The sequence below is a fragment of the Ambystoma mexicanum genome, chromosome 11, assembly GCF_040938575.1.
Source record: "Ambystoma mexicanum isolate Mex_15411 chromosome 11, UKY_AmexF1_1, whole genome shotgun sequence".
In the NCBI taxonomy this organism is placed as follows: domain Eukaryota; kingdom Metazoa; phylum Chordata; class Amphibia; order Caudata; family Ambystomatidae; genus Ambystoma; species Ambystoma mexicanum.
The window spans coordinates 990,044,254-990,071,225 of record NC_090934.1 but is presented as its reverse complement, the minus strand read 5'-3'; the positions used below and the strand labels follow the sequence as shown (position 1 = coordinate 990,071,225).

General features: G+C 46.4%; 1 protein-coding gene across 1 annotated transcript in view; it reads left to right on the top strand.

Annotated features, from left to right (window-relative positions):
• The window catches only part of CFAP161 (cilia and flagella associated protein 161), a 162,336-nt gene that overhangs the window by 39,175 nt on the left and 96,189 nt on the right, over positions 1–26,972 (top strand). Inside the window, exons 3-4 of the mRNA XM_069624165.1 lie at positions 6,027–6,116; positions 25,201–25,439. Of these exons, the coding sequence (XP_069480266.1) occupies positions 6,027–6,116; positions 25,201–25,439 (329 nt within the window). The remainder of the gene's footprint in view (positions 1–6,026; positions 6,117–25,200; positions 25,440–26,972) is intronic.

Genomic DNA, 26,972 nt, shown 5'->3' with positions numbered 1-26,972 from the left:
AGTTGACATCTTATGTTGATGTTAAAGTGGCGGATCGCCATGTACTAGCTTCCTGTTTCCCAGTGGTAGCTCCTGCTCAATGGTTAATGCCAGATACCCAGGAGCTGCTTTTAGCTCCTGCTTATCCAATCTTAATTTCAACCCCTGTATGTGGGTAGGGTTATGGCTAATGCTGCAGCTATAGAGGCATGACCAAAGGACCAGTGATACAGTGCCATGCCTACATGAAAGCCTCCAATTTAAAAACCATTTACAAGAAAAGGTTCTACGCCTTCCCTTTGATGGTAAGACACGCTTTTCAGTACATACGGATGAGGTGTTCCAGCAACGTCTGTCTGACTTGCAAGCTATACAGTCTGTGTCTTCTGTTTATGCTTCTGCAAAAGACCCACAGTGGCTGCTTTACACTTTTCACATGACTTAAGATTTACAAGTCTAGATAGCCAGGAAAGTCGAAATGTGGCAGTACAACCAATAAGAAGCATTTTAGATCCAAGAACAAGCCTGCAACCACATGGTCAGCTGAGCAGGCCATGGGTTCAGCCTGATACCCACTAGGGATATGGTGTCTGAGCCCCCTCCAATTCTAAACACCATTTGCAGTCACGCCAAGAGGTCACCAAAGACCAGTGTGTCTTGGAGGTAAGAAGATGGGGCCCTTGTCTGAGTCTTCCTCCCACCCTGTCACCTCCTTGTCACCAAAGAACGACTTTCAATCTCGTCTCTGACATACAAAAGTTAGTGTCTCTGCGTGCTACGGAGGAGATCCTGGAACACCAACAGCCTGTGAAGCATAAATGATGCTCCAACGGTTTTCACCAAGTTTCTCGTGGTTGTTGCGGGCCACCTGGCTTCACAGGATTCACTTGTATCCCTATCTGGATTATTGGCTGATCAGGACTTCTCCCAGGGCACTGCTTCTATAGTGCATCCAGGTGGAGTGTGATACACTGTTCAGCCCTGATCTTTTTGATAAATCAAAAAATGTCTTGCTTGTCTTCATTCCAGAGGACTCAGTTCTTCAGGATAATGCTCAACACTTTACTGGGGATGGCCTTTCATCCTGTAGAGAATTTTCACCATCAAGGAATCTGACAGACTTACAGTGATTAACCTGCATTAGTACCTGGCGGGCAGTGTGTGGTGGCCTTCCAGCCAATGAGGAGGCTCGGAACAGGGGCATTACCAGACAGTAATCCCACCACCATGAGCCTACTCAGGACTGGAGGATGCCATCTTCCCCCACCGGGGAACGAGGTTAGTGTTCACTCGGGCCTGGCACTATGGTCCCCAGGGCATTACCTGAAGCGGTAATGCCTCCACTGCTTGAGGCTTATTGCTTAAATTCAGGCCCTCTAGTGCCAAAGGATTCTGAGCCGTATGCCTTTGTGCTTTCATGTTGTGCCCTTTGCATGGCTCAATATGAGAGAGGTTCAGTTTCCACTGTTCAGTCAATGGGATCACCATCAGAACTCTCAACATATGCTTTTGGTATCTGGCCCCAGTGGCTTCAGGATTTGCTGTTGTGGTCTCACGAGGAGTACCTTCTGCTCTGAATGACACTTTTGGAGTCCCTCTTCTCAGAGTTCTTGGACAACCGATAGATCAAAACTCAGTTGGATAGGAGGGCACAATGCCGTTGCATGGCCTTTGGTCTGCATAGGAACAGAGGTATCCATTGATAAAGTCCCCTGGGAAAGGTTGCCAGGGGCGACATTTCCCCAGATTTGCATAGCGAAGAATTGTTCTAAGACTGGAGTTAAAATAGTGAATAATACGTGTCCTACAATATGTGGGGAAAGGCTTTGACAGGTGCAGGGAAAATAAAATTGCCTGCAGGGGATATTTTCACATACAACTGAAAAAGGAGTTCATAAATGAGATGCAACTGAAGGCCATTCCATGGCCATGAGAGCTTTCAAGTCCGTCCCCTCAGGGAAGGTAGTGCCAGTTCAGACAGACAACACTGCGTCTACAATGTTTTTCATTTTGTTCCTCTCCTTTATTGTATATAAGTACTATAGTGCAGCCAGGAAGTAGGAGAGACAGGGGTTCTTAACAACCGGTGGGTCAGGGCTTATACCAATTTGTAAAAACCAATGTGTAAGGTTTGGGTACCTGCATTCTAGTTTCTAAATGCTATTGCTAACATAATGCAGCATTTTTGGAGCAGTTTTCCTGCCAGGCCTGCTGAAGATGCAGGCCTTCCGAGCAAGTTATGCAGAAGAGAGAGTCCTTATCTAAGATTCCTCGAGTCACCATGATGGTCAGTTTTTCTGTGTTTGGCACTGCTGTTTCCCCATGTACAGTTCCTTTTTCCACATGAACGATGTCGGACCTGCCAGCTAAGCGCAGTCTTTAACTTTCTGCTTGCTCCCTGTTGTTTAATAAATCTTCTTGCCCCTCCCTTCTATGCCTCACCTCCCTGGAACATGTCGGCTGCGGGAGGCTTCCCAAGATTCTTTTCTTAGATCAGTGACTGGAGGATGGTTCCGTATTTGCTATCCATTTTCCAGTATAGTAATACATAGGCACCCATTGGGAGAATATTAGCCTGAGCTCCCTGTGCAGGTTGTGCTCATTAGACTGCAAAAGTCTGGATGTGTGACAGGGTAGGCTGGGAGAGAAGGCCAGGTGTCTTTTCCTTCTGCACGCATTGACAGTCTGGCAACCATCTGTTATGCTATTATGTCTTGACTGTCCATTATGAGCGCGGCGTTCCCAGGTGAGCTGAAGTGGCCCCCGACCCTTTCTGGGCCTGTTTGTATATCTGGGCCGTGTCTCCATGTGCCCTGGGGCCCGCGTGCAGCCTCCATTTCCCAACCCACCTCCCTTCCTCTTCCCCTCCCTCCGCCCACCTCCCGATCCTCCCTGCATACGTCAATGGTCCACATTCTGGCCTTAACTGAACCCCCCAGGCAGCCCTCTGCCCGGCAGCCCCCACAGCTAAGTGCTCAAGGCAAAGGGCGGCTCCTGTGTCTGCCGGTGTCCGCAGGGGAAGCAAAGGAAGCCAGCAGCCAACAGACACCAACAAAATTGTGAGTTTGGTGTGGGTGGGGTGTAGAGCAATTACTCTACTCCAGAAAGCCCTCACCACTCTATCTTACCTCTCCATAACGTAGACTGCCATAGAATTTACAACATAAATACTTAGAGTGACCTGTGACCACCAGCCTAAATCCACTCTCGGCTGGAATGTAAATGTTGCATTGCATTACGCACTAACATACTAGCCAATCTATAGAGAACGGTCATGATTAGCCTACGCCACCTTTAGACAGGTGCAATAATGTTAACATGCGCCCCACTTAGATGGAATTCTCAACCTTAGCCTGCATCGCATCTAGATAGAAATGTAAATGTTAGTATGCGCCACACTTATATGGAATTCGTAACCTTAGCCTGTGTCGCATCTAGATAGAAATGTGAATGTTAACATGTGCCACACTTAGATGGAATTCTCAAACTTAGCCTACGACGCATCTAGATAGAAATTTGAATGTTAATATGCGCCACACTTAGATGGAATTCTCAACCGTAGCCTGCGTCGCATCTAGATAGAAATGTGAATGTTAACATGTGCCACACTTAGATGGAATTCTCAAACTTAGCCTACGACGCATCTCGATAGAAATTTGAATGTTAGTATGCGCTACACTTAGATGGAATTCTCAACCGTAGCCTGCTTCGCATCTAGATAGAAATGTGAAGGTTAGCATGCGCCACACTTAGATGGAATTCTCAACCTTAGCCTGCGTCACATCTAGATAAAAATGTGAATGTTAGCATGCGCCACACTTTTATGGAATTCCTAACCTTAGCCTATGTCGTATCTAGATAGAAATGTGAATGTTAGCATGCGCCACCCTTAAACAAAACTATGAATGATGACAATTGCAACACTTGAATGGTATCGTGATCACTAGCCTGCCTCACATCTAGACAGAATATAGAAATTAGCAAGCGCCACTCCTCGTTGGAATAGTGAATGATAGCAAGCATCACACCTAGACATAACTGCAAGGACAGCAATGCCAACTAACCAATCCACTAACAATTTCATCCCTCTGCATAAACCTCTCAAACTCTAACCAAACACAACCACAAGCCTAAAATGCAGCAATCCGCACAAACTTCACTACACTGCACCAATAAAACAAACCGCACATAGACTTGCACAACAGCACATGACGACTACCGACTGTAAAACACCCCAAGCCCAGCTGACGGACCCACCAGGCTGAGGCTGCCAACAGCACATCATTGCTCTCTTGCACTTTTCCAGCTTATTCCCACTAACTCACCCCCCCCCTCTTTCAGAGCTGCCAGAGCACCAGGGGACCACTCAGGTGGTGATAGTGCAGGGTACAAATATCCTTTAACATTAACATGTAGTAGACGAAAGTCTCCCTGATATTTTGGCACCATCGAGCGTGTTGACTCAAGTGTGCCAGTAGTTGTCTCTTCCGCTCTCTATTTTACAACTCATTTGGCCTCATTACGAGTCCAGCGGTAACCCTGCCAGTGCTTCCGGCGGGTTGCCACCAGACTCGTAACACTTTTCCGGCGCCTGACTTCCTGGTGCCACTGGGACATTACAAGTCCCGGAGGATTGGGAAGTCAGGCGCCGGAAAATGTTAGTCCCCATTCCATGGAGACCCATAGGAATCCATGGGAATGGGGACACGGAAGCACCAGCACTGTTGCTAACGGTGCTGGTACTTCAGTGAAAACTCTGCGTATCGGCACCCACACACAGAGTCGTAGTGTGGCGCTCTGGAAATGGGTGCCGCTACGGTGCGACCATCACCCATAATTCCGGACCACCACACTTGGAATGAGGCCCATTGTTGTATCTTTGTCTGTAGCTGTGGGAAACCATACTGTCGTTCAAACATGCAGGTCCCACCGTTGGTCCTTCCTGGCCATTGGCATAAACTGAACACTTATTCACTGGCAACAAGTTCTTAAAGCCAAATGGTGTCCTGGAATGCAAACCCTCTTTGGAAGATTTCCATTGCGCCACGAAAGTTGTGTCATCGGCCCAGGATGAATGGGAAAGGGAGTCACCAGCTGGGATAAAACAGTGTGGTTTAGAGGGTGTATTAATAAGTCAGGTTGGTGAAGACTAAGTGCACCCCTTAGTAAAGAGTTAGTACGGCTCTCTGGAAGATTGGACACACTACTTACACTATAGGGGTCACATAGTTACCCTGGTGGGAAGAGGGTCTTTAAAATATTCTCCCAACCTCCTTATGTTAAGCAAGATGCACCTCCCTTCTAACTTTACAAGATGGTTGTCCTCAAATGGGCCTCCTGGCCCTTTACTCTGTCTCGCCCCATCTTGGGGTTGCTGTTATTCAGTGACAGGGTTCCTTCAAGATCTGGTGATGGGTGGTAAACCCTGTGGGCTCCTCCAGGCCTTACATTATGGAGCAGATGGTGGTATCCGGCCCTCCTGGTAGCCACATCCTCATTACCCAGCCCAAAATATGGGACTTAATCATACCTGCGGTCTGTGTTTCGGCACTTTAAGATCACTGCAGTGGTGATCGTGCAGTATAAAAGACTAATAACATAACATTACACCGCACAGAGCAGTGACCAAAATGGATGTGTTTAAATTCTGGAAATCCATGAGTTAGTCCAATGTTTCTACGTGATTTGCTGCCATGTGCCTGCAGTCAAGATAAGGTATAATGATTCTTTCATTGGCCATATGATCTGCCAGGTGTTAAGGCCATTGGGGCTCATATAACCACTAACATGAATGCCTTTGCTAAAGATGACTGTTTTGCTGGCAGGATGTGGCATCCTTGCCCATGGTTGTTTTCCCGCCCCATGTGTGTCTTAGTCTGCACAACCAAAACATTACAAGTATGTTTAATGATGTAATGCTTTCTGTCAGCTAATTAAAACATAGCATAGAGTACAGGAAGTGAGGCTGTCATCACAATGTCATCTAGCTATGGTGTTCTCAATGGATGAATATTTTGTTTCAATATCCTCTGCTTCTTTATTTACAGGAACGCTTGAAAGATTTTTTGGAAAAGAGAGAACAGGGCAAACTGCTGATTCAGAAATCGAGTGATCTCAAAAGCAATGTTTTGAAAAAGGTACTGTAACTTCACCCTATCTTGATGTTTTTTTTAAATAAAGTCTGAATATCACTCCCTGCATCAGCACTCTTCCATTACTTGGGAAATGCCACCCCTTTTCTCAGAGGGAGCTGCACCATTGCTAGACTTTGGGATGAGGATGACTGTTCCCTGTGTCTGTGGGTGCTGTGTAAACTAGCCTTGATTTTTCCATGACTCCTCAGCTCTGAATCCTGAAGATGAGTGTTAAGTCGTCACACAAGACCACAGGTGTAGAGTGATATGGCATTACTGGGGACGTGGGGCACCTCCCAGCCTTTATCTGTGACATTCTAGACCGAGCCACTGCCCTTACCGAGAGGAGCAGCGTTCATGGATTATTCCATGTGGGGTCTATAGAAAGCGGCTTTCACTTTCCATGAAAACCAAAGCTATTCTATCACTTCAAAAACAGAAGCACATTATTAACAGGAAACTCAATAAAACAATGACTGAACTCTTCTCTCCAGAGGGTTCTCAATGTTGCAGTCTTGGTGAGCGGTGTAGGCAATAATGAGGGTGCAGTTAAGGAGGAAAGAGATACTTCCCAGTGGTTGAAGATGTGGCCCCTTTCCTCGGCTGCTGAGCTGAAGAGGGAAACAATCAAGATGCTCTCATCTTACTTTGGGCCTGATCACGACTTTGGCGGTATTAGCCCTACCGCCGAACTCCCCGCCGCTAATAGCGCCGGATCACGAGTTCGGCGGTAATGTAATTCCCCATTCCCCATTGAGCCCATTTGGGAATGCCCCATTCCCCATTGGGGTCAATGGGAAAAATTCACGCTCTTACCGCCGGCAGATTTCCCGCCGGCGGTAATAGCGCGAATATTCGGCGGACCCTTAAATCCGGCAGTAATAGCGTGACCGCCGGATTTAAGGGTTACCGCCAAAGTGTCTTCCTGGTGATCCGCTGAGTACCCCCTCTCCACCCTAAACAGGAAGTATGCTTTGTGTTTCAAATGATCCCCTAAATTCCTGTGATGCCCCTGGGCTCACAACTTCCCATGGGCAGGTAAGGTAACCCCAACTCTCTTATCTTGCCTGTATCAAGATTTCCTTTGTGCACTTTTCCCTCCACAGATTCCTATGAGGCACCTGTTCTTTTTGCTTGTTTTGATCCCTGTCCTCACTTTTTGGAGATAAGTAAGGCCTTTTGCTTTACTTCCCTTTCCTGTCTTGCTCATTCCTAAGGAGAAATCGACTAGTCCCTAATATGGTCAGTACTGAGAGACTATGGGCCTCATTACAAGTAAAGCAGTGTGGGTAAAAATGGCAGTAATGCAGTGGTAATTTCGTTACCACCACATTACCGCACAGCCGTAGTACAGGTTTGGCCATGAGGTGGAGAATTTTCCTGCAGCAAAAAGCTGGAGGGAAATCCACCACCTTACGGCCAGAAATCGGCAACATTGGCAGAAATACCACCAGCAGTCATTTTGCCGGAATCCCCATGGAGTCCTCTGGACTTCAAAATTGGGGACTGTGAGAAACCTGAAGGTGTCTCATCTGCTAGTCCCCAGGGACCTGTCATTCAGGTGGCCAGAGCATGACCATCGCTTTTGGATCTAGTTCCTGAGGGTGGACTAGTGCGGGAGGAACACCTGGACGAGGGGTCCTCTGGGAGTGGAAGTGGGACACCGGAGGGTGAGACGTGGTATCCCCTTCCCAATAACACCTTTTCCACATCCTACCCGGTAGGATACCTAGAAATCCCCCATCTTTCCTGAGACAAACGCTTTCTCACAGACAGGTCACTGTGAGCGACAACGGACTAACACCCGAGTCGTATACTTGACATGTCCCAACACAAGGGTCAGACAGTCAGGCAATTACTGATAATTACACACACCTGACTTCCATCACACTTCCCCACACGGATAAAAGGTGGAGCACGAAAGCACACTCTGATCAAAGGCAAAACACACAAGGAAACAGCATTTCCGAGATGGCAGTTTAATATGAGGAGATAGATGGCGAGACCAGAGAGGTTTGCAAGGAGGGTATTGCCCTTGGCCTTTTCAGAGGAAAGAGACTGTTACTTTCATGAAGCCTCGAGCATAAGAAACATGAGACCCAGAGATAAAGCGGAAGAAAGGTGCATTGTGTGTAGAAGGTACCTGAGGCTTTCCCGCATGGACAGCTGAGGCGGGGAGCAACGATTGCCGCCATAGTACTGTCCTTGGCTCCGACAAGAAAGCCGCTTCAGTAAAGTCAGCACAGCCAGTGAGTCGGGGAGACTGATAGCAGACCGGTCTGTGTTAGAACCATAGCTGCAAGCGGCAACATTGTATGAAGAAATGTGCAAAGAACAAAGTACAAGACGTGCATGGTGAGCGACCTGAATGTAATTGAATATCCAAGGAATACCTGAACTTTTGTAAACCAAGGCATATACTGTATACAGAGTGGTCTGGCACCATGTGGCTGCCCATTCGAAAACCTCTGTATGGTATCCAACAATAGAGAGTAAAAATTGTTAAATGGGAAATTGAAGTGGTCCTGCAACGGGTCAAGCCAAACCCTATGCACATTCGAAAGGCTTCGATAGCTAAAGAAAACTCTCTCTGAAGGGTAGCTCAGGCGGAATGTGCTCGCCATGGAAGCAAGACGACACGGATCAATGCAGGTTCGATCCCTGGGTCTGCGCTTAGAAACCTCCGGGTCATAAGTGCATTATAAATAACCAATTATATGTGAATATTTGGAAAGGAACCTTTTATTTGTTTGACACATTGGGCCCTCTAAATCAGGAGACTTTCTTTACGTGATAGACTTGGGCACCAGACTTACCTCCAGCCAAGTTTGGGCAGCACTGCTCCTGGATCAGTAATGGAACTCCAGCCCCCTTGGTGCAGCATTTTACAACTTAGCTGGATGGTGATTGATTGGGTTTATCCTAATAGGAAAGAATTTAGTACTGCTAACAGGTTGTATGCAATGGATCAGAGTTGCATTTTTCACCTGAAGAGGCTTCTGGATGGGCTAAATGAGGAGCTACAGTGGTCTGCCTTACTTTGAACTCCCCAAAATTGGGGACTGTGCCTTGGAGAGGTCACAGTGCTTAGGAGCTCCACAGTGAACTAAAGAACTAGAGAAAAGAAGACTCTTATTTGAGGAAGTTCATCAGAAAAAGACAGAGACTAAATTCAGATAAGTGACTGAGCTTTAAGAAACTGAAGTTTGGCTATGAAAACAATGTTTTAATCTAAGTAATTGAGTTTAACTGCATGAACAGAATTGAAAAGTTGCAAGATGAAAGAAATCTAAAGTTTTGCCTGCAAGTTGTAATATACGTTATTTTCTTTGAAAAGAGAAACTGTAAATAATTGAATCCACAGTAAAGATTTGCGAGCGTCCGCGTGCCAGCGAAAGGAACTCATGTTTTTTTTAAAATCTGAACACGCGTACAAGTAACATTGCAAAGTTGTTGAGTTCAACGTTTGTTCTCGAAGTGAATTTCCTCACGTTCGAGTAAGGGACCCTGCAACGTGCCTTGCGTGCATAGAAATGCAAGGGAGTTGCGTTGGTAGAATTCGAGCCTTCGGTGCAGCGTGAATTGGAGGTGAGAGATGAGATCTGCTGAGGCGGCGGTCAGCGGTCTGCGGTCTGTGCTGTTGAAAATTGGAACAGAGAAACAGTTCAAAAGTAAGCCAGAAGCAGCGTGACAGCAGCAGTTAAGCGCGGGCTCGCGTGAATCCGTTTAGGACATTAAAATGAAACTGAGGCAATCTGCAGAAAAAAAAAAGCAATGTGTGACTGAAAAGCCTGAAAACTGATGTGAGGAAGCAAGCAATGTGATCAGGCACGAACGAGGCAGTCATAGAGAGGAGTGACCATTTAAGTGTTTTCAGGAGTGTAAATTGTAAATACATTATAGTCAAAAGAAACAGATGAGTGCAAAGAAAAGAAAGGCTTAACACGTTAGGTTTCTTGAAGAAGTGGATTTCACCTATAATTCAGTCTTGTGAACTCTGAGTTAACAGCAACGCAAGTCTAAGAGGAGAGTTTGATTGAGGAAATACAAGAAACACATGTTTAAAAAGAAAGTCTTACAGTAGAGAAAAAGATATGAAGTCACAAAGGATTAGTAACGCTGAACTCATTGCATAGTAGCAGCTAAAGGATCTCTCTCACAAATCAGCTAGTGTCTCTAGGCGAGAAGCAGAGAGTAAAGTTGATTATTAATCAGTAATGCATTATTTGCAGGGTTTTCAGTGTCCCAGGAATTGAAGGAGGCAGAAGAAATCCTGTCCGTTTGTTATTTTCTCCACTTCCTCCTTTTCCACCGGTCTGGTTAACTCAGGAGTTGTTCAATTGACTGCTGGGAGAACTGGTTTGTGGATCTGGTGGGCTATTCATCTGCTCCTGCAGGATATCGGCGCTGGCACCTGATAACAATGCACTAGTGCACATAGACGTCCACAAATGAAAAGACAGTGGGCCTGATCACGACTTTGGCGGTAACCCTTAAATCCGGCGTAGCGCTATTACCGCTAGATTTAAGGGCCCGCCAAATCAGGACTTTGACGGATTTCGCCCCAGCTCTGAGCTGGGGGGAAATCCGCCGAATATGTGCGCTACTGGCCGGGTCAGCTGGGACCTCAGGACCCTCAACTCCTCTCTGAGCCCCCCTTCAATTAGCCCCCTATCCCACTTTCTACGTGACCCCTCAGCGATAGGTAAGCCCCTAAATGTGGCCTTGGTCGCCTCCCAAATCATGACCATGCCTGTCTCACCGTTATCATTAGTTTTGCAGAAGGCACGTATCTCCTTCTCGAGGAAGTCGCAGAACATCCGGGTCCCTGGACAGGTTGTCATTGCACCTCCACTGGAAGCCTAGCGGGGGCTCCGGGAGCCGCCAATTAGCCACCACCAACTTGTGGTCTGACCACGTGATCACTTCCACCCTCGGTGCCATCACCTCACCTTCACTCGGGACCAGGAGGAGATCAATTCTTGTATAAGTGTGATGCGAGGGGGAGGGAATCGTGTAGCCTCCCTGGCCCAGCCTGTGCCTCCTCCAGACCTCTACCCAAAAGTGGTCCCGTAGGCGATTTTGAAAGGTGAAATTGCAAATTGTCCCTAGGCGTCACTTTAATACCAGTCACTTTCGCTGACCACCAGTCGAATGTGGGGTCAACTACCAGGTTGAAATCTACCCCCAGGAGTGTCGCACCCTGCGCTCAACCATCCATCATCCTAAACACCTGACAAAGGAATCCCACCTGCCCCGTGTTGGGTGCGTAAAGAGTGGCTAGTGAGATCTGCGTCCCCTCATGTATCCCTTTTATCCCCTGGAACCTTCCCCTAAATCCTCTCTTGACCTGGATTCCCAGCAGTCGAAAGGTCTTGCTCATCAATCACCCACCCCTTCCTTCTTGGTGTCTTTGTGGGAAGCCCAAAGGTTCCTACTTATTCATTACCCTTATTTGGCGATTCTGCCCCCTTCGTATAATGGGTCTCCTGCAAGAAGAGGATCCCACGTTTCTGCTTTCAGAACATGTTGTTAGTCAAAGATCTCTTGTTCTGAGAATTCAGTCCCTTCACCTTCATCATACCCACTGCTACCACACCCTTCGCCTCCCTTACCCTTCGGTGGTCGCTCCTTAATTTCCTTATGGTGTACCTTCTTTCTGTTACATGTGCACTTAGCTGCGTAAAATACCCCCCTCGGTACCTCACTCCCTTCTCCTGAAGCCATTTGGTGATGGCCCGCACTTCTTCCACCTCAGCAATGTATGGGTTGACAAGTCTTGAAATATGGCCACCCTGGAGTCCCCATCGGTCACCCCTTCATGCGATTCGCCTTTTCAAGGATCCTCACCTTGTACCTGCAGTAATGCATGCGCGCCAGGACCGAGCACAGGCCACGTGATCCACCTCTAGCTACATGCACCCTGTCAATGATGACTCTCTCTCCTTCCCTGGAATCAAGGACCTTCCCTATTATTTCTTGTATCTTTACTTCCAGGACCAATTGAGTCTCATCGTCCGTGTCTTGGAGGCCAAAAAATCAGAGGTGTTGCATCCCTCCCGGTTCTCGATTTCGTCAACCTTGAGGTGCATCTCCTCCTCATGTGTCTCCATGTCCATAAATCGAGCTTCCATTTGTGTTTCCAATATACCCGTGGAGGCCCGGTTGGCCTCCACCCATCCATTCTGTCCTCCAGGGTTACCACCTTGGCCGAAAGGTCTGGCAGTTTTGCCCCCATGTCAGTCCTCATCCCTTTGATCTCCTCCAGGATGGTTTGTATATCATTCTTAATGGAGCTGAGCTCTGCCGGCGGAGCAGGGGGTCCCGAGCCCCCGGCAGACCCGCCATTACCTCTCTGCCTTGGTACTGGAAGCGTGTCAAGGCTTCCTGCCAGCTCATAAGTGTCCTCAATCATTTTCCCCGTCACTCACAGAGGGACAGTTGGGGGGGGGGGGTACTGGGTTTATTCCAATTTAATTCACTACACCCACAGGAACCCCCCCCTAATGGAGTCTAGAGTATTCCAACGCAGTCGGACCAGTGGTTACTCCTCCTTCCCCAGCAAGGGCGCCGGACCCCTGACTAGGGTCTTCAGACAGGCTGGCTCATTTCTCTATTAGTCCCCGATCTTGTCCTTCGGTGGGAACCCCTCTCTGCCCCCACAGTACTCCTGGGTTAGGCTGCTTGTTGATACTTGTGTGGGCGTTCCACAGTGGACAGGTCCATATGTGGGGGAGTTAACCCAATGCTAAGCCCTTTTCTTCACTGCTGCGTGGGCCCTACTGTTCCTTGTTGACCTCCCCCACGAGCGGAGTCCTCATCAAGGGGGAACCACTTATTCCCCACACAGGTGATCCTGCTTGTCTCTTCCTGTCTCTGCTGTTTTCCTGCCTTGGGGGCCCTGTGCGCTTTGCACCCATGCATGCCTTCAGACCGTGTGCGTGCCTTGGGGTACCCCAGCTACTGTCACAGCAACTGAGGGCCCCTCCCACAACGCCCAGTCGTGCACAGGGCCAGGAACTGGAAAGTCCCAGCAGGCCCCCCACTCCAAGTTTCCAACTCAATGCTGGCCTTGGGGGATCTTTATTTCTGGCCTCAGGAAGTGTATATAGTCCATCTGGGAAACCAGAGACCAACAGATCTGCAGTCTTCTGACATTTTTCTATTTTCTTGTAGTGGAATGACCAGCTCGTGAGATTATCAACTGGTCTTTACAGTTTACTGGATCTCATGTAGCATGGGGGGCATTTCCTTGGAGTTTTAGCAGTCTGTGAGGGGTACATGTGGCAGTGTTCAAGAAACCCCCAGAGACATCAATTAATTAGTAAGGTAAGTGCTTATCGTTAGTTGGGTGTTTGCCGTGTGATTTACAAGTGTGCTGTGAGGGACCCCACACGCACGAGGTTCCTCCGGTGCTGCCTCCTCCCTGGATACTCGGCGCGTATCCCGGCACCCGCACCATCTCCAGCTGCCTGCCGCACTGATCCCAGACAGTGTGGGTGATCAGGATGCTGAGAGATCAGCTGCGGCCCGCCCGCTGCGTCCTCATAGTAGACGGGTACCTCCTTCGCTTGACTTATGTTATTGCAGGTCTGTCCCTGCCTCCAGTGCCGGTCTGTTTCTCCTGGGCCTCCCTCTGGTCTGCCCCTCCATGGCCCGGGAGCGGCTGCCAAACTCAGCCTTGCCTCTCCCATGTCTCTGCTGGGCCTGACATTCCAGGGAGTGCGGTGGTTGGGTGGCGGGTCGCAAGCTCACCTTCCCTTGTTTCTCGCAGGTGGGGCGGCGACCTCTCCTGTCACTTGAGTGGGTTAGCGGGGCCTACGAACCCTAGCCTGCCTCCATCCCTGGCAGCTGTCCCCTTGATCCGGCTCCTGCTCCCTCAAGCGACGTCCACTATGTTGCGTAGGGCCTGGGGGCCTGGCACCTCTCAAGTCCGCTGCTGGCACCTGGATAGACTCTGTAGCTATCAAGCCTATGGGGCTCCTCCTCTTACCGCCCTACTACGAGGTCCCTTAGCTAGTCCCTACCTTAACGGCTGGTTTAACCAGCCGTTAATGACGGGACCCGCAAAGGGACCTTGGAGGCAATTACGGTACCGCAATTTGCGGTACCATAATTGCCGCCTTCCCCATTCCCATTGAGCCCTATGGGGGCTCAAATGGGAATGGGAAAGGCCAATGGTGAATGGGGAATTACGGCCCCGCCAACCTTGGAATGGGGCGGTAATTCCGCCATTCACCATGGCGGGATCAGTAAATTACCGGCAGCAACCATGGCGCTAATAGCGCCATGGTTACCCCCTTCCGTGTAATGAGGCCCATTGTGTTTAAAAGTTAAAGTTATCCACACTGAGCTTCAAAGACATTCCACACCTTCTCCCAAACAAAGGAATCTTCCCCTTGCTCTCTGCTAAGAAACTGGCAGGCTGGTGTGAAAGGAACTGGGAGGGGCACTCTGGCATGTTGCTCTGAGTGTAGACAAAGGACTCCCTTGGGCTGAATGAAAATGCTAATTCTGGTGTGACTGACATCAACTGCCCTGGCAGCAAGAAGACCATATGACTCTCTGGCTCAGCCGAGCCTTGCAGGCGGGCCAGACTGAAAATGTAGATTTGAAACTAAAGTAACTGTATGTTTTGGGAAAAGACTTATAAAATATTGTGCCGAACTGACAAAAATATGAAACTTAGAGTTTATTAAAATGAAAAATGTGCTCACAGTTTAAAACTAATCTGGAATCTGTGCGATGTTCTGAGCCTGAACCACAACATTTTTTATATTGTGGCTATTGTGATTATGCTAGGAGCATGAAAAATTACAGGAATATGACCAGAGGGTATGTGCATGTATGTGTAAAATAATTGTACAGATCCGAAAATGTGTAACCAACCAAAAGCACGAAAAACTGTCATTCATGAACCAAAACTCGTAGGAACATGAGACTTTGACTGAAACGTACCCTAGTCGGTCTATCATGTAAATATGTATGATGAACTAGTTGTGCATATTGTAAATATGTTTTTTATGAAAAATAAGATATACTGTACAGAGACAAAGGGGAGGTTTTCTCCCTAAGCCATAAACATGACACATCATGACACACTGTTCCTTTCTCAAATCAGGAGAGGGGGAATTATTTGACCCATCAGATCCTTAGAGGGTTGTGCATAGACAATCAGTCTCCCCACCCACTTTGGAAAATGGATAAATAGGGACTGTTGAGGACCCACACAGACACACATTCACTCATCAACTCAACTAATCCACCGGCGAAGCACCCTGCAGGAAGATCCAGACTCCAGAACCAGACTCCAGAACCCTGAAGCAGAGGCCTAACCCAAAAAGCTGAACCTTTTCAGCAGGCCTTTAAAATCTAGCAACCTGATTTTAACCCCTAAACTTCCACGGGGCCAAAACCATTCAACAGCCTGGCTGAGCTGTTTGCTGCTTCTGGCCAAGAACCCGTGCTAGAACTGGAGATCTAAACTGGTGGAGCAGGGCTGTAACCCAGAACCTGTCAGATCCAGTCCAAGAGGCCGTACAGACCAGAGTGCCTTGATTAGAGTGCCTTGATGAGAGCAGAAACAAGCGCCTGAGACCTGTCCGGTGGCGAGCGAATCCCAGCCAAACACTTGACCTGATCTTTGACAGGCCGATTGCATTCCAAAGCCATAGTAGTGAGTATTTAGTATAGAACTGTCCATAGTCATATCTTAGTTTAAAGTAATCCTATTCAATCATTTCAACCTATCTAGAACTGCATTATAGAATCTTGTGTCCATCCTGAATCCTTCTCATTATATAGTCTGTGATAATTGTAGTGATAATCATCTGTGCGCTGATATTTTTCTGAAGAAAGTCAAGTGTCCTGGCGAACAAAAGTCAGAGCGGAAGGCGCCCTGTTCTGTTGGTTGTCCCGTTGGGTATCTTGCACTTTCATAGCCCCTTAGTATAAGTCCATCTCAGTTCCTAATCTTTAAAGCGCATCTTTCATTTTGAAATTTTGACTCTTCTGAGGAAAATCGACCTTCACTAAAACTTCTGTAACGTTTGAACCGTACATCCCAGAAACGTCATTTTAAAGCTAACATCCTCAGCTTTGAAACGAACCCAAAACGACATTCAAATTCCTTATGGTTTTTCCGTAATCGCGTTTCTCGCACGTGAAAAAGTTGCCGCAAATTGTAATTGGCTCAATTTCACTCCATGTAAAATAGTTATTTCTTGCTTTCAACTTCTGAATTTTGTTTTCCATCTGCTAATCATTCTACAATCATTGCTAGTGTTTACCTGACCCAATCCAAAGCAACTCTCACTAGTTCTGAATCTCATTTAGCAAATTAAAATCGTTTTTAGCATTTTCCCATTCATTTCAAACCCCATTTAAAAGCAATTGTCCTGTTTTACAATCATTACTGTTCTCTCTAAGCTTGCTGGGGGGAATCAGGATTGAAACTGCAATTGTTGATTGTTATTCCTGAAACCTGTGTCCCCTCATTCCATCTCTTCATATTGCATATTGGGGGGAGTGAGTAATAGGGAGAAAGAGTGATCCCATTGTCTTTGATTGAAGTCATATCAAGTTTTATTTCTGTGTTGCATTCCTTCCTATCACTGCATTTCCTTGAATCCATACAAAGTTACTCTCTGCTACATTATTCTTCCTAACCCTACTCCCAATTGATTAAAGAGATTGTTGATATTGTAATATTACCCATTGCTGATCAGTGTTCATATTCATAAGTGTGATATTCAGATATTATTCATATTCATAAAAGTGTAATATATATATTGTTCAATTCTTCAAATAAATCTTTTACTTTGCAAAACAAACCTACTTCTTGGCTCAGTGAGGCCGGGGGGATTCAAAGAGAGGGGCGTTATATAAGTGTACATCATCCAGAATGAAAAGAACTTTTGACATAAAAATATATAAATAAGGGTTTCCATTGGGCATCCCATACTAGGCATTGACTTAGTTGGAGTGCTGGGTTGGAACCACTTACACCTTCCCCACCTTCCCCGGAATGTCCTGGTAAGTCCCCATTCAGTTAGACCAGACCCGGACCCGGGTTTGGAGGCAGCCATGGCGCTAATAGCGTTTGTCCCAGAGGCACGCTACTGCCTCCAACACAGCCTCTAGTTTGCATGCAGGTTCAGCGTTCTGCGAGCCTATAGAGATGTGAATGTTTTATTTGTGTAGCCAAGGTTAGTGCTGGCAGACAGTCAGTGTGTTTATATTCACTTATGATGTTATCTGCAGCAGGGAACTTTTCAGTCTGATTATTTTCACAACTTTTAAATAAAACAACCAACTAAATAATTGTTTAATGTGTTGCTGCATATACCATGATGCGGGACGGGTTCCTAGCCCCTGGGAGCAGCGTGTGCTTTTTGGACCCTGCTTAGATTACAAATTTTAAGATGAATTAGGTACGTAAGCTTTTTTAGAATGACGTTGTATTGCGTGGTTTATGTGCATATATATGGTCATCATTAGTGTTCATTGACTGTATCATCTTTTACAGATAGCCGTGAGATGCCCAGTTGTTCTTGCTTTCAAGTCTGTTTTTTCCCTGATGAAGATGTGGCCCTGGAATTGATAGTGGCCGCCGAAACTCGAGTTGGCATGCTTTTCTATGTGTCCTGCTCTCTTTTAGTATGAGCCGGAGTTACTTGGTTCTATGGGTGAAGCAATTTGTTTAGTGCAATAGGGCCAACACACAAGTGTGGCTCAAGCTGTAATTTGACTAGTTTCTTTATTGCTTATTTTCTATTTTAACATTGTGTCTATGTAGTGTTTCTTCTTGGTGGATGGTAGTTTCTGATTTTTCTTGTTCCGACCCCCTGGCAGCACGGGGTGGATGTAGGCGCTCTTTTCTGATCCTTACTTTTCCTTATTTGTGTTGTGGGAATCATGTGTATTATGCTTTGATGATCAGAGTGAATTTTGTATGTTTTATAGAATATGTTCTGTGTATGTGTTTTCTATTTGATTACATAAATAACATATAGTAAAAATGTATAAACTTCATATAAACGTCTGTTCATTAGATTGCGTTAGTTGAGGACCCATTGCTTCCTTCAGATGTTACCTCCAGTCAAGAGCTGGAGTTAACTCGGGCCACCACCGGCATAAAACAGCTGGTATTTTCGGAACCGGTATTGCTGGTGCCAAAAATACAGGCCTTTCTGCCACCTGTAATATCCCTGTCGAGGAGCAGGTGGATGCCTCTCCTCTGGTCCCCACCCCCTGACCCCCATCCTATTGGGTAGCAGGCGAAGAGCTTCAGTTGAAAACCCATGCATGAATCCATGTAACATTCCTATACCGTGTCGACTGTATGAAAGACGATATGCACTGAGGCAGCCATTCAGATCGTACCCTCACGTAGAAGCAGAAGAAAGGTGCTACCAGGAGGTGCCCACTACCAAGATGTTAGAATGCCATTATGAGTAAACTGGATGAACTTTAAATAAAATCTAAAGATGACAGAATTATGTTATAAAGGAGATGTATGTACCTATGCCGAACCAATATGAAAATAATTAAAACTGACAATGTAACTGATGCACAAAGAGAAACATGTACCTAAAGATAAAGTAATTGTGAATATAAGAAGATGATGTAACCTGCTGACCAATAACTGTAAATACGCTGTAATGCAAGGTAGAAAAGACACATAGAAGCTTGCTTAAAGAGGTATACATACGTTTAGGACGGCCATTGGAAGAAAATGGACAACAGCCTTTGCTAAGAATCAACCCTGTTACCTCAAAAGACGAGCCTATGATTGCAAATGAAAGAAATGGTGAAGAAGCTGTTTTGGCGTGCCGAATAAGGGAGTACCTTGGCCTAGGATCGAGAAGGCTATTTCGAGAGATGGGTGCAAAGGACAAAGGGAGTCGAAGGAACAGACAACGTGCATAAGACCTATTTCTGCTGAGATAAGAAGAGACAAGGACGTTTGCAAATGCCAAATACTGAACAATCACAAGGGCAAAAGCATATGTAAGGTGGAGTGAACACGTTTCTAAAGGCCAGAGAGGGTAATGGCACCCTGTTTAATAAAATAAAATAGTCCTAAATAAGAGGCTGAAATTGACAAAATTATGGTCCTTAACAAGTCGAAAACAAGGGCTATTCATAAAAACCCAGATGGAGATAGTGGTCTGGTCATACCCCCTCAATGTTCCAGAACAGTGAGCAGACTACGACGTCAACTCCAAACAGAAGGCCTTGGCTAAGGATCAGGTTGATGACATACAATGGACTAATTGGGAAAACAAGAAATGAATTGACGCATCTCGAGCAACTCGGTTTTGTTTCTACTCACGTGCTGCTAAACAAGCTGAAAGTCCAAGGTTGGATGGGGTTGCCAACCAATCATAAGGCCTGGCACGCACTTTCACATATAATGTTGCAGTTACCAGTCTGGTGCCATATTCTCTGCTATAACCAGTATATTACATATGTAGAAGTAGCTCAGGCCGTGTCCTAGAGACAAGGGGCAGCCAATGAGATATTAACACTTATATGATTCTATAAGTAGACATGTTCCCCTAATCCAATCCCTCCCGGTAGTAGGTTTTGCAAAATGCCACGTAGGATGACATCATAGATGACGTATGAAAAGGTATATAAACTCTGTATACACAAAAGGAGGTGCGATTATGCATGCATCTATTTTCATAGCTGTACAACTGCCTGCTTTCTTTCATTGAGATTAAAGCAGCATTTTACCATCTTCCTTGGGTCTGTTCGGTTATTTGGTCTAAGATGTGTATTGGTAATTCCATCTAGTGCGTAGAGGATGCTTCAAAGTGCTACATCGCATCCCGGTAAAACCGGGATATCAGGCAGCGGAAATGGTAGATATGTTTGCCGGTATCCTGGCGGATTTTCCACCAGGTTACCAGCAAACTTATAATAAGGCCCATAGGGCCTCATTACCACTCAGGCGGTAAGGGGTTTACGGCAGCGTAAACAGCGCCGACCCTTACCGCCTGATTCCGAGGTCCCTTAGCGCCATGGCGGATTTAACACCTGCTTTTAGCAGGTGTTAAAATCCATGGCGCTAAGGGACCATGTTGTTAATTACGCCACCGTAATTTATGGTGGCGTAATTAACGCCTTCCCCACTCCCATTATGCCCTATGGGGCAAAAATGGGAATGGGGAAGGGTAAATGGGGATTGGGGACTTACCGCCCCGCCGACCTCGGAATGGGGCGGTAAGTCCGCCAACCACCATGGCGTAAACGTAGTTTACGCCATGGTGGTAAAGGTACGACCCAGGCGGTAACTTACCACCTGGGTCGTAATGAGGCCCATAGTCTTTTATATTCCAAATTGTGATTCTTTGTAAATATATGCATGTTTTAGAAATAAACAAATTCTGTTCTAATTAGTTGTGATGTCTTGTCCACTAAGTTCTAGCTCCCACCCTCAGTGTCATGCAGTTGATCACCTATGTGACTCATTATTGAGTGCCCAATGATGAATACATATGAATTTACTTAAAGGTCTTGTTTTCCTGTGCAAGCTTCCTGTTTCTGTCCCATGTTATTCTAACATTTTTGAAGTATTTCAGCCTTGTTGTTGGTACTTGCAGCTCTCAATACCCAGCAATCACTCAGACTTACATTAATGTACTCTGAGTGCTTACACTTAATTCCATTTCTCAATCTAGTCTTTACAGTTCTTGAAAAAGCTGCTTACAAATTATCCTCTGACCCATCTCATGGCCGAATCATCATATATAGTTGAAATCAAGCACGTTGATGCACCCTCAGTGCACCTAAAAAGCTGAAAGTGCACCTAAAACTAGTCTGTCTGTGCCCATTCACAGCCATCCTGGTGTAGGGGCACCAAATATTGCCTAGAGTCTCATTATCTAATGCTACTCATCTAAGCAATTACTGGTGCATAATATGCATAATATGAAGGAATTGGCTCTTAGCGGTAGAACTGTTTCAAACTTAAAACTCTAAACATTCATATGTTTGTAACTGCCACAATATGGATGCATTTGTTGTGGTACCTAAGTGCTTACATTATATTATATTCATTCTCACTAATGATTTTGCATATTAGAACATTTGTATTCACATATGATGCAGCTCAGATCGCCCATTATATCTGCTTTTCCCCCATACATTCTACAACCCTGATGCAGCATCTACTCAAGTCCTTAATATAACCTTGAAGTAGAAAAACAAAGTCATTTAATAGCACATCCTTGTGTGGCAAAAGAAGAATCACAACAAGGTAGCTCTGGCAGAGTTATAGGAAAGAACAATAATTAAGTGGCAGTGGATATCACTAAAAGACATTTGTTGATATTATCTATCAAGTTCCTGTATTAAAAGTGCTAATTCAGCACCAGATAGGGGGGGCACATCTACCACCTACAGGAGTAAGCAAGAGGGGAGCGGATACCTACTAGGGGGGAAAAACACAGGTACACAAACAAACTACAGTCACACCATGAAAGAAGGCCTTGTGGGAAAATGCGGGGGTAGCGATCCACTGTGTATACCATCTGCCCAGGGAACCTTGTATGTTATTACGAGATAGGGAAAAATCCTAGGTAATCCCATTTAGCAGGGATGGCCCCAGTTTGGGCCTTGCCCGGGAAACCTGCTCTGAACACGTGATGAACTCACCACGGGTTAGGGAGGAGGGAGACGATGCTCAAGCTGCGAGTCACAGGCGGACCGAAGCAGCTAAGACAAGACTGGGTGATGTAATGACAATGCAGCAAGCCAATCCCATGGGCACTCAAGTGTAGAGGGGAAGTGGACCTGAGCCTGAAAACCGTTCTCGTAGCTATGACTGCCTGTTGACAGGTGGATATGGGAATGTAAAGTTGCACAGAGTGGTGTTCCTGGGAGGACCAATCAAACAGTACGTTTCTATATCCCTGGGAGGTTGCCAGCCTTTAGAGTATCCACCACAAGGTTGCGAAGGCCGTTATCGAGCGGTCAGAAATCTTTTTATTTTTAAATTGCAAACTGTTCCCGGGAGGGGTGAGAAGTGATGTGGCATCACATGGGGAGGCGATTAGCTGCCATACTGTTGACCTGTATGCACCAATTACGTTTCACTAACTTACGTTTAGCTCTAAGGATATGGCGTATGTTAGGGAGAATTCTCATTTATGGCTAATTTCCTTCACCTAGTGAGTCCCTCAGCAGCTTTGCTGGATTTCTGGAATTTATTTTTTCCACCTGGAAAGAGTGTGAACATTTTTCCCACTCTTACATGTGTTTTGCCATGTGTATTTCTACTTTTTGTGTGATCTTGGGCTCTGGAGCCTCACCACTCCATGAGCCCAACTTCTTGTGTGTGTTACACAGCACCTTCAGTGCAGTGACAAAGGGTTGTCTTTGAGACTTCCCACTGACTCAATTTTTCTGGGACTGACAACTGTCCCCCAGAAACAGGTAAAGTTGCCATTTACTTTATGTAGTCATTTAACCTACAGTCCCAGTAACCCCATCTTACATGGAGTATTGGAAAGGGATAACTCTAACCCCTTTTTGTCTGTACCTCCTGGAGCCTTGTTTTGCTCCCTTAACACTAAGACTTGGCTGGTGGCAGTGGTATCTACCCTATCTTTTCTACCGCGATTATACTATATAAACGTGGTACTGTTTTAGGCTATTATCTTAGCCTCGAACATAAACCCGCTTGACCAAATACTCTTTCTTTTGGCTGCGGTCAAGTTTAGTCGCCATTTCTTTTTGTTAGTATCCTTCTTGAGTTTTACTTTGCGCGGCAAACCAGGTTTGCCTTCTTTCTTCGCTGACCTTTGGCGTCTGGGTGTCTAGGTGGGCTGGATGTGAGGAAGGGGTTTAGTAACCACCTGCACAGGGGCCAAGTCGCACTTTGTGTCCATTGGCTGGAGGGGTTGTCCGGCTGGACAATCCCCCTGCTGTGTGATTGACAGCCAGGCTGTGTGAATGGGGGATTTTCGCATAAAAGGCAGGACTCTTGGGCTGGAAGTCAGAGTCGCCACTGGAACTACAAGAACCGAAGAGAAGCGGAGAAGAAGACGGCTGCTGCAACTCCCGATTCCTGGTGAAACCCTGCTGCATTCCTAAGCTATCTACCCTTCAAACGACAGAGAAGATCCAGTCTGGAGTCTTCTTCCCTTGATCCTGGTTGGATCAACCAGCTCACCTTTCTACAGTCAGAAAATCCTCTCCTGGGTCGAAATCGTTGCACGAAGCTGTAGTGGTCCGGATAGCCTTCAGAAGAGCCCTCCCTTGTTTTAAAGGAGCGCACCTTTTATTCACTGTTGCTTTTGCTGCTGCTGGCCTCATCCCTGCGTAGTGCAGATCGCTCCAGACGTATCTCATCCTGGGTAGTGCAGATCCTCCTTCTTGTACCCACGACTGAAGCTCCAGGAACCATGAGTCTGCAGAACTACCACGAACAACTGCCGTGGCACCAGCTTTCTTCATACGAATAAGGTACTGTGCACATTTGGTCGTTCTCTATGTCCGACCTTGAGAAATCGGGGTGAACCCTTTTTCTTACCGAAGGCTTGTCCTTTCTTCCTTCCCTCTTATAACTTTTGCCTCCCTTTGACAATATCCAAGTACTCCTGGCATTGCTAATCTCGGACTGTTCTAAACGTGTGATCCTCGACAACAGAGCCCTGCTCCATTTGACACTGGCGCAGGCCTATTGACTTTATCTGCTTTTTTGAACACGTACTCTGATCTAGTGCCTTGCCAAAAGTATTGCCTATGATTTTTATCCCCTTTGCCTTGGGTTTTATTCAAAGTGCTAAGTGTGTTTGGCTACGGTTACATTTCTTCCCGCGGGTACGCTTTTCTTTCGTAAGCCCGAACTGTCATTACTGTCAAAAAGTGAGCATTTCTTAACCCCTGGTAATGTCTTTTGTTTCACAACACTGGTCTGTCAAATCCTAAGGTACTTACGATGAATTGTCCTAAACTTGCTGACAAATGTGTTCTGTTCATTATCCTTTATTGAATTTTAAAAATATTTTACCGAGTCTACTGTTTAAGTAAAATTCTCTAGGAGTCTGGCCAGCGCATCATTAACACTGCTGCCAAGCCCCCTTAAACTGAGCCGGTTAGTTTATGATTAAGATGGCCCATTCATTTCTCAAGTTCACGTAAGTAAAAACATGCATTTTTATTTGCCTGACTATCACATAGCTACCCATTCTTGATTGTATGCCATCTTTGACAACCTAACATAGGGTTCGAAATTAAGATTCAATGAGCAGGAGCTAAATCCAGCTCCTGGGTGTCAGGCATCACCCACTAGGCCGGATCTTCCCCTGGGGAATCAGGAGCAAGTATCATGTGCAGCGTGAATCTAACTTCCACATGAGAAACGCACTTTAACATTTTGTCCTTTATATATGATTCAATGGGCCTCATTACGACCTATGCGGTAGAGGGTTAACGGCGCCGGTAGAGCTGCCGGCACCGTTAACCCTCTTCCACCTCATTATGAAGTCTGCTCGAGGATCCCTCTAAGGATCTCTGGTAAAACCACACGCTAGCAGACCAGGATGCTAACAACGGGCTCGTTATTAACGGGCCAGTTGTTAGCATCCTCCCCATTCCCATTGAGCCCTCTGGGGGCTCAAATGGGAATGGGTATGGTCCGGGTCCCGGGAAAGGGAATTACTGGGCCCTCCAAGGTCAGAATGGCCCGGCATTTCCCCATTCCAGGAACCCGGACCCGGTACCTGGTATGGGGGTAGCCATGCCGCTAAAAGCGACATGGCTACCTCCATACTCGTAATGAGGCCCATTGTGTACTAAATGTGTCCTAATTCCTCATTAATATTCTCAAATACTCAGTTAATGTCACGTGTGTTTGTGTGTTTGCAAGGCACCAGTTGGCTTCAGAGCCAAAAGTAGCTCCTGGTAGCTATTGGTTTCAAACTAACCAGGCTCTTTTAAGTTAGAAGCAGGAACTAAATCGCTCCCACCTCCCTGCATTTTCAAACCCTGCTAACGTATGAACTCTGTTTCTGTAATTCAATGTTCTTTTTCCAGAAGCCACTCTAACCTGCAAACTCTATTTGTATTGCAGTCACATTTGTCAGCGCCTACTGATGGATTTCTTCATTTTGGGGATGCTGTTATGCTTGTGAACCCTGATGTCCAGGAGGTCTCTTTAGACAACCCCTCTCCAGTGTGTGACAGTGTAAGCCTGGCACTAACCCCCGATGACAGCACAGCCTACACAAGCCATTGCTTAGGATCCCATTGTGGAATGAGCGCCAACAGAAATCTGAACCCTTGCGCCAGAAACACTTTCGTCATCACAAGGTACAAATATTTATATGTTTCATTACCCCAATGAGTAAAATGTCTCTTCTGAACTGCTGATTTGCCATATTGATGTTAAATGGTGAATCTATGCATATTTCTAAAATCTTGCAGTTGGAAATTTTTAAATCCTTAAATGGATGATGTTGATGCATGACTGTCTGGTTCGGTGTCATGTATAATTCTAGGTTTGTGGAATATGGATGAATGTTCAGCGAATGTGTCAGTGTGGATTTACCGGCGGCAAGTGGAGCATGAAGCTAATGTAGTTGGGCCCACCGCAGTGACATTGACATCTGTAAATGTCAACACTGCGCTACTGAGAGGGCATTTACAGATTTTGAGTAGGCCTTGACCACTCAGGCACTACCCTGTGTACACCTCTGTAGCTAGACACTTTAAGCCCTCAGCTGCTGCCATATCTGTGGGCCCCCCACCTCAAGGACCTTTTGAAACATCATCAACCCACCCGCGAGGGGAAAGGGCATGGGTGTTAGTGCCAGATGCATGTTCACGATCAGTATGAATCTACAAACACCCTGTCTGCCAGGAATACACAACTGCTGCTGAAGGTCTCCCAAGCTGCAAATAGGAAGGCACAGTCCTTGCTTGATTACATCTCCCGACACTGACACCAGCTGAAGCGTTAGACGACTCTGAAGACCCAAGTTCGTTGGGGGGGGGTGGATGTGATATTTATACTGGCGGTTATTACAGACACTACAGTCATCACAGACAAACCTAAGTACATTTAAAAAGAGCTCTCTTCTAATTTCGGTGTGCTTTTCACTATGTCAACTTCAGTCTCTCCTGCAATATGCACTCCTACACCTGCACCGCCAACCATACCCATATACAAAAGGAAAATATTGTTTGTAAAAAGGAAAATGCCATTACTGACTGCAATTACCTCAACCTGTGTCACTGAGACCAACTTCAATAATCCTGCAAGGTCTTTGGAGGAAGCCCACTCGCTTATAAGAGAGATTCAACAGTGCTTCAGGTCATTCAAGGCTCCTGTCCGCTTGATCCCTTAAGGGTGTGGGATACTTGGTCAAAACACCAAGTATTCTGTCAGTCGATAAGCCCACACTCTCATTCGACGAAGGCATGGACTCTGCATGCCACATGGGGCACTGGCCTATTGATGAGTGGACAAAGATTTCTGCGGACCAACTCTGAGGGACATCCTAGCAGCCCGCCGCCGCCTTTCAATATTCTTGGACCGGTGGTCACAGGGAAAGCGGTTGTTCTTGATACTGACATTTCCACTCCTAGGGCCTCATCACGAGTTGGGCGGTAACGCCGGCGCTGTTAGCGCCGGTATTAATAGTCCTACCGCCAACCCCCCCGGCGCTAATAGCGCGGGATCACGGGTTTGGCGGAACGGGTATTGACCATTTCCCACTGAGCCCATTCAGGAATTCCCCATTCCCCATTGGGCTCAATGGGGAATTTCCGGCGGTAATAGCGCACATTTTTGGCGGATTTCCCCCCAGCTCAGAGCTGGGGAGAAATCCGCCGAAGCCCTGA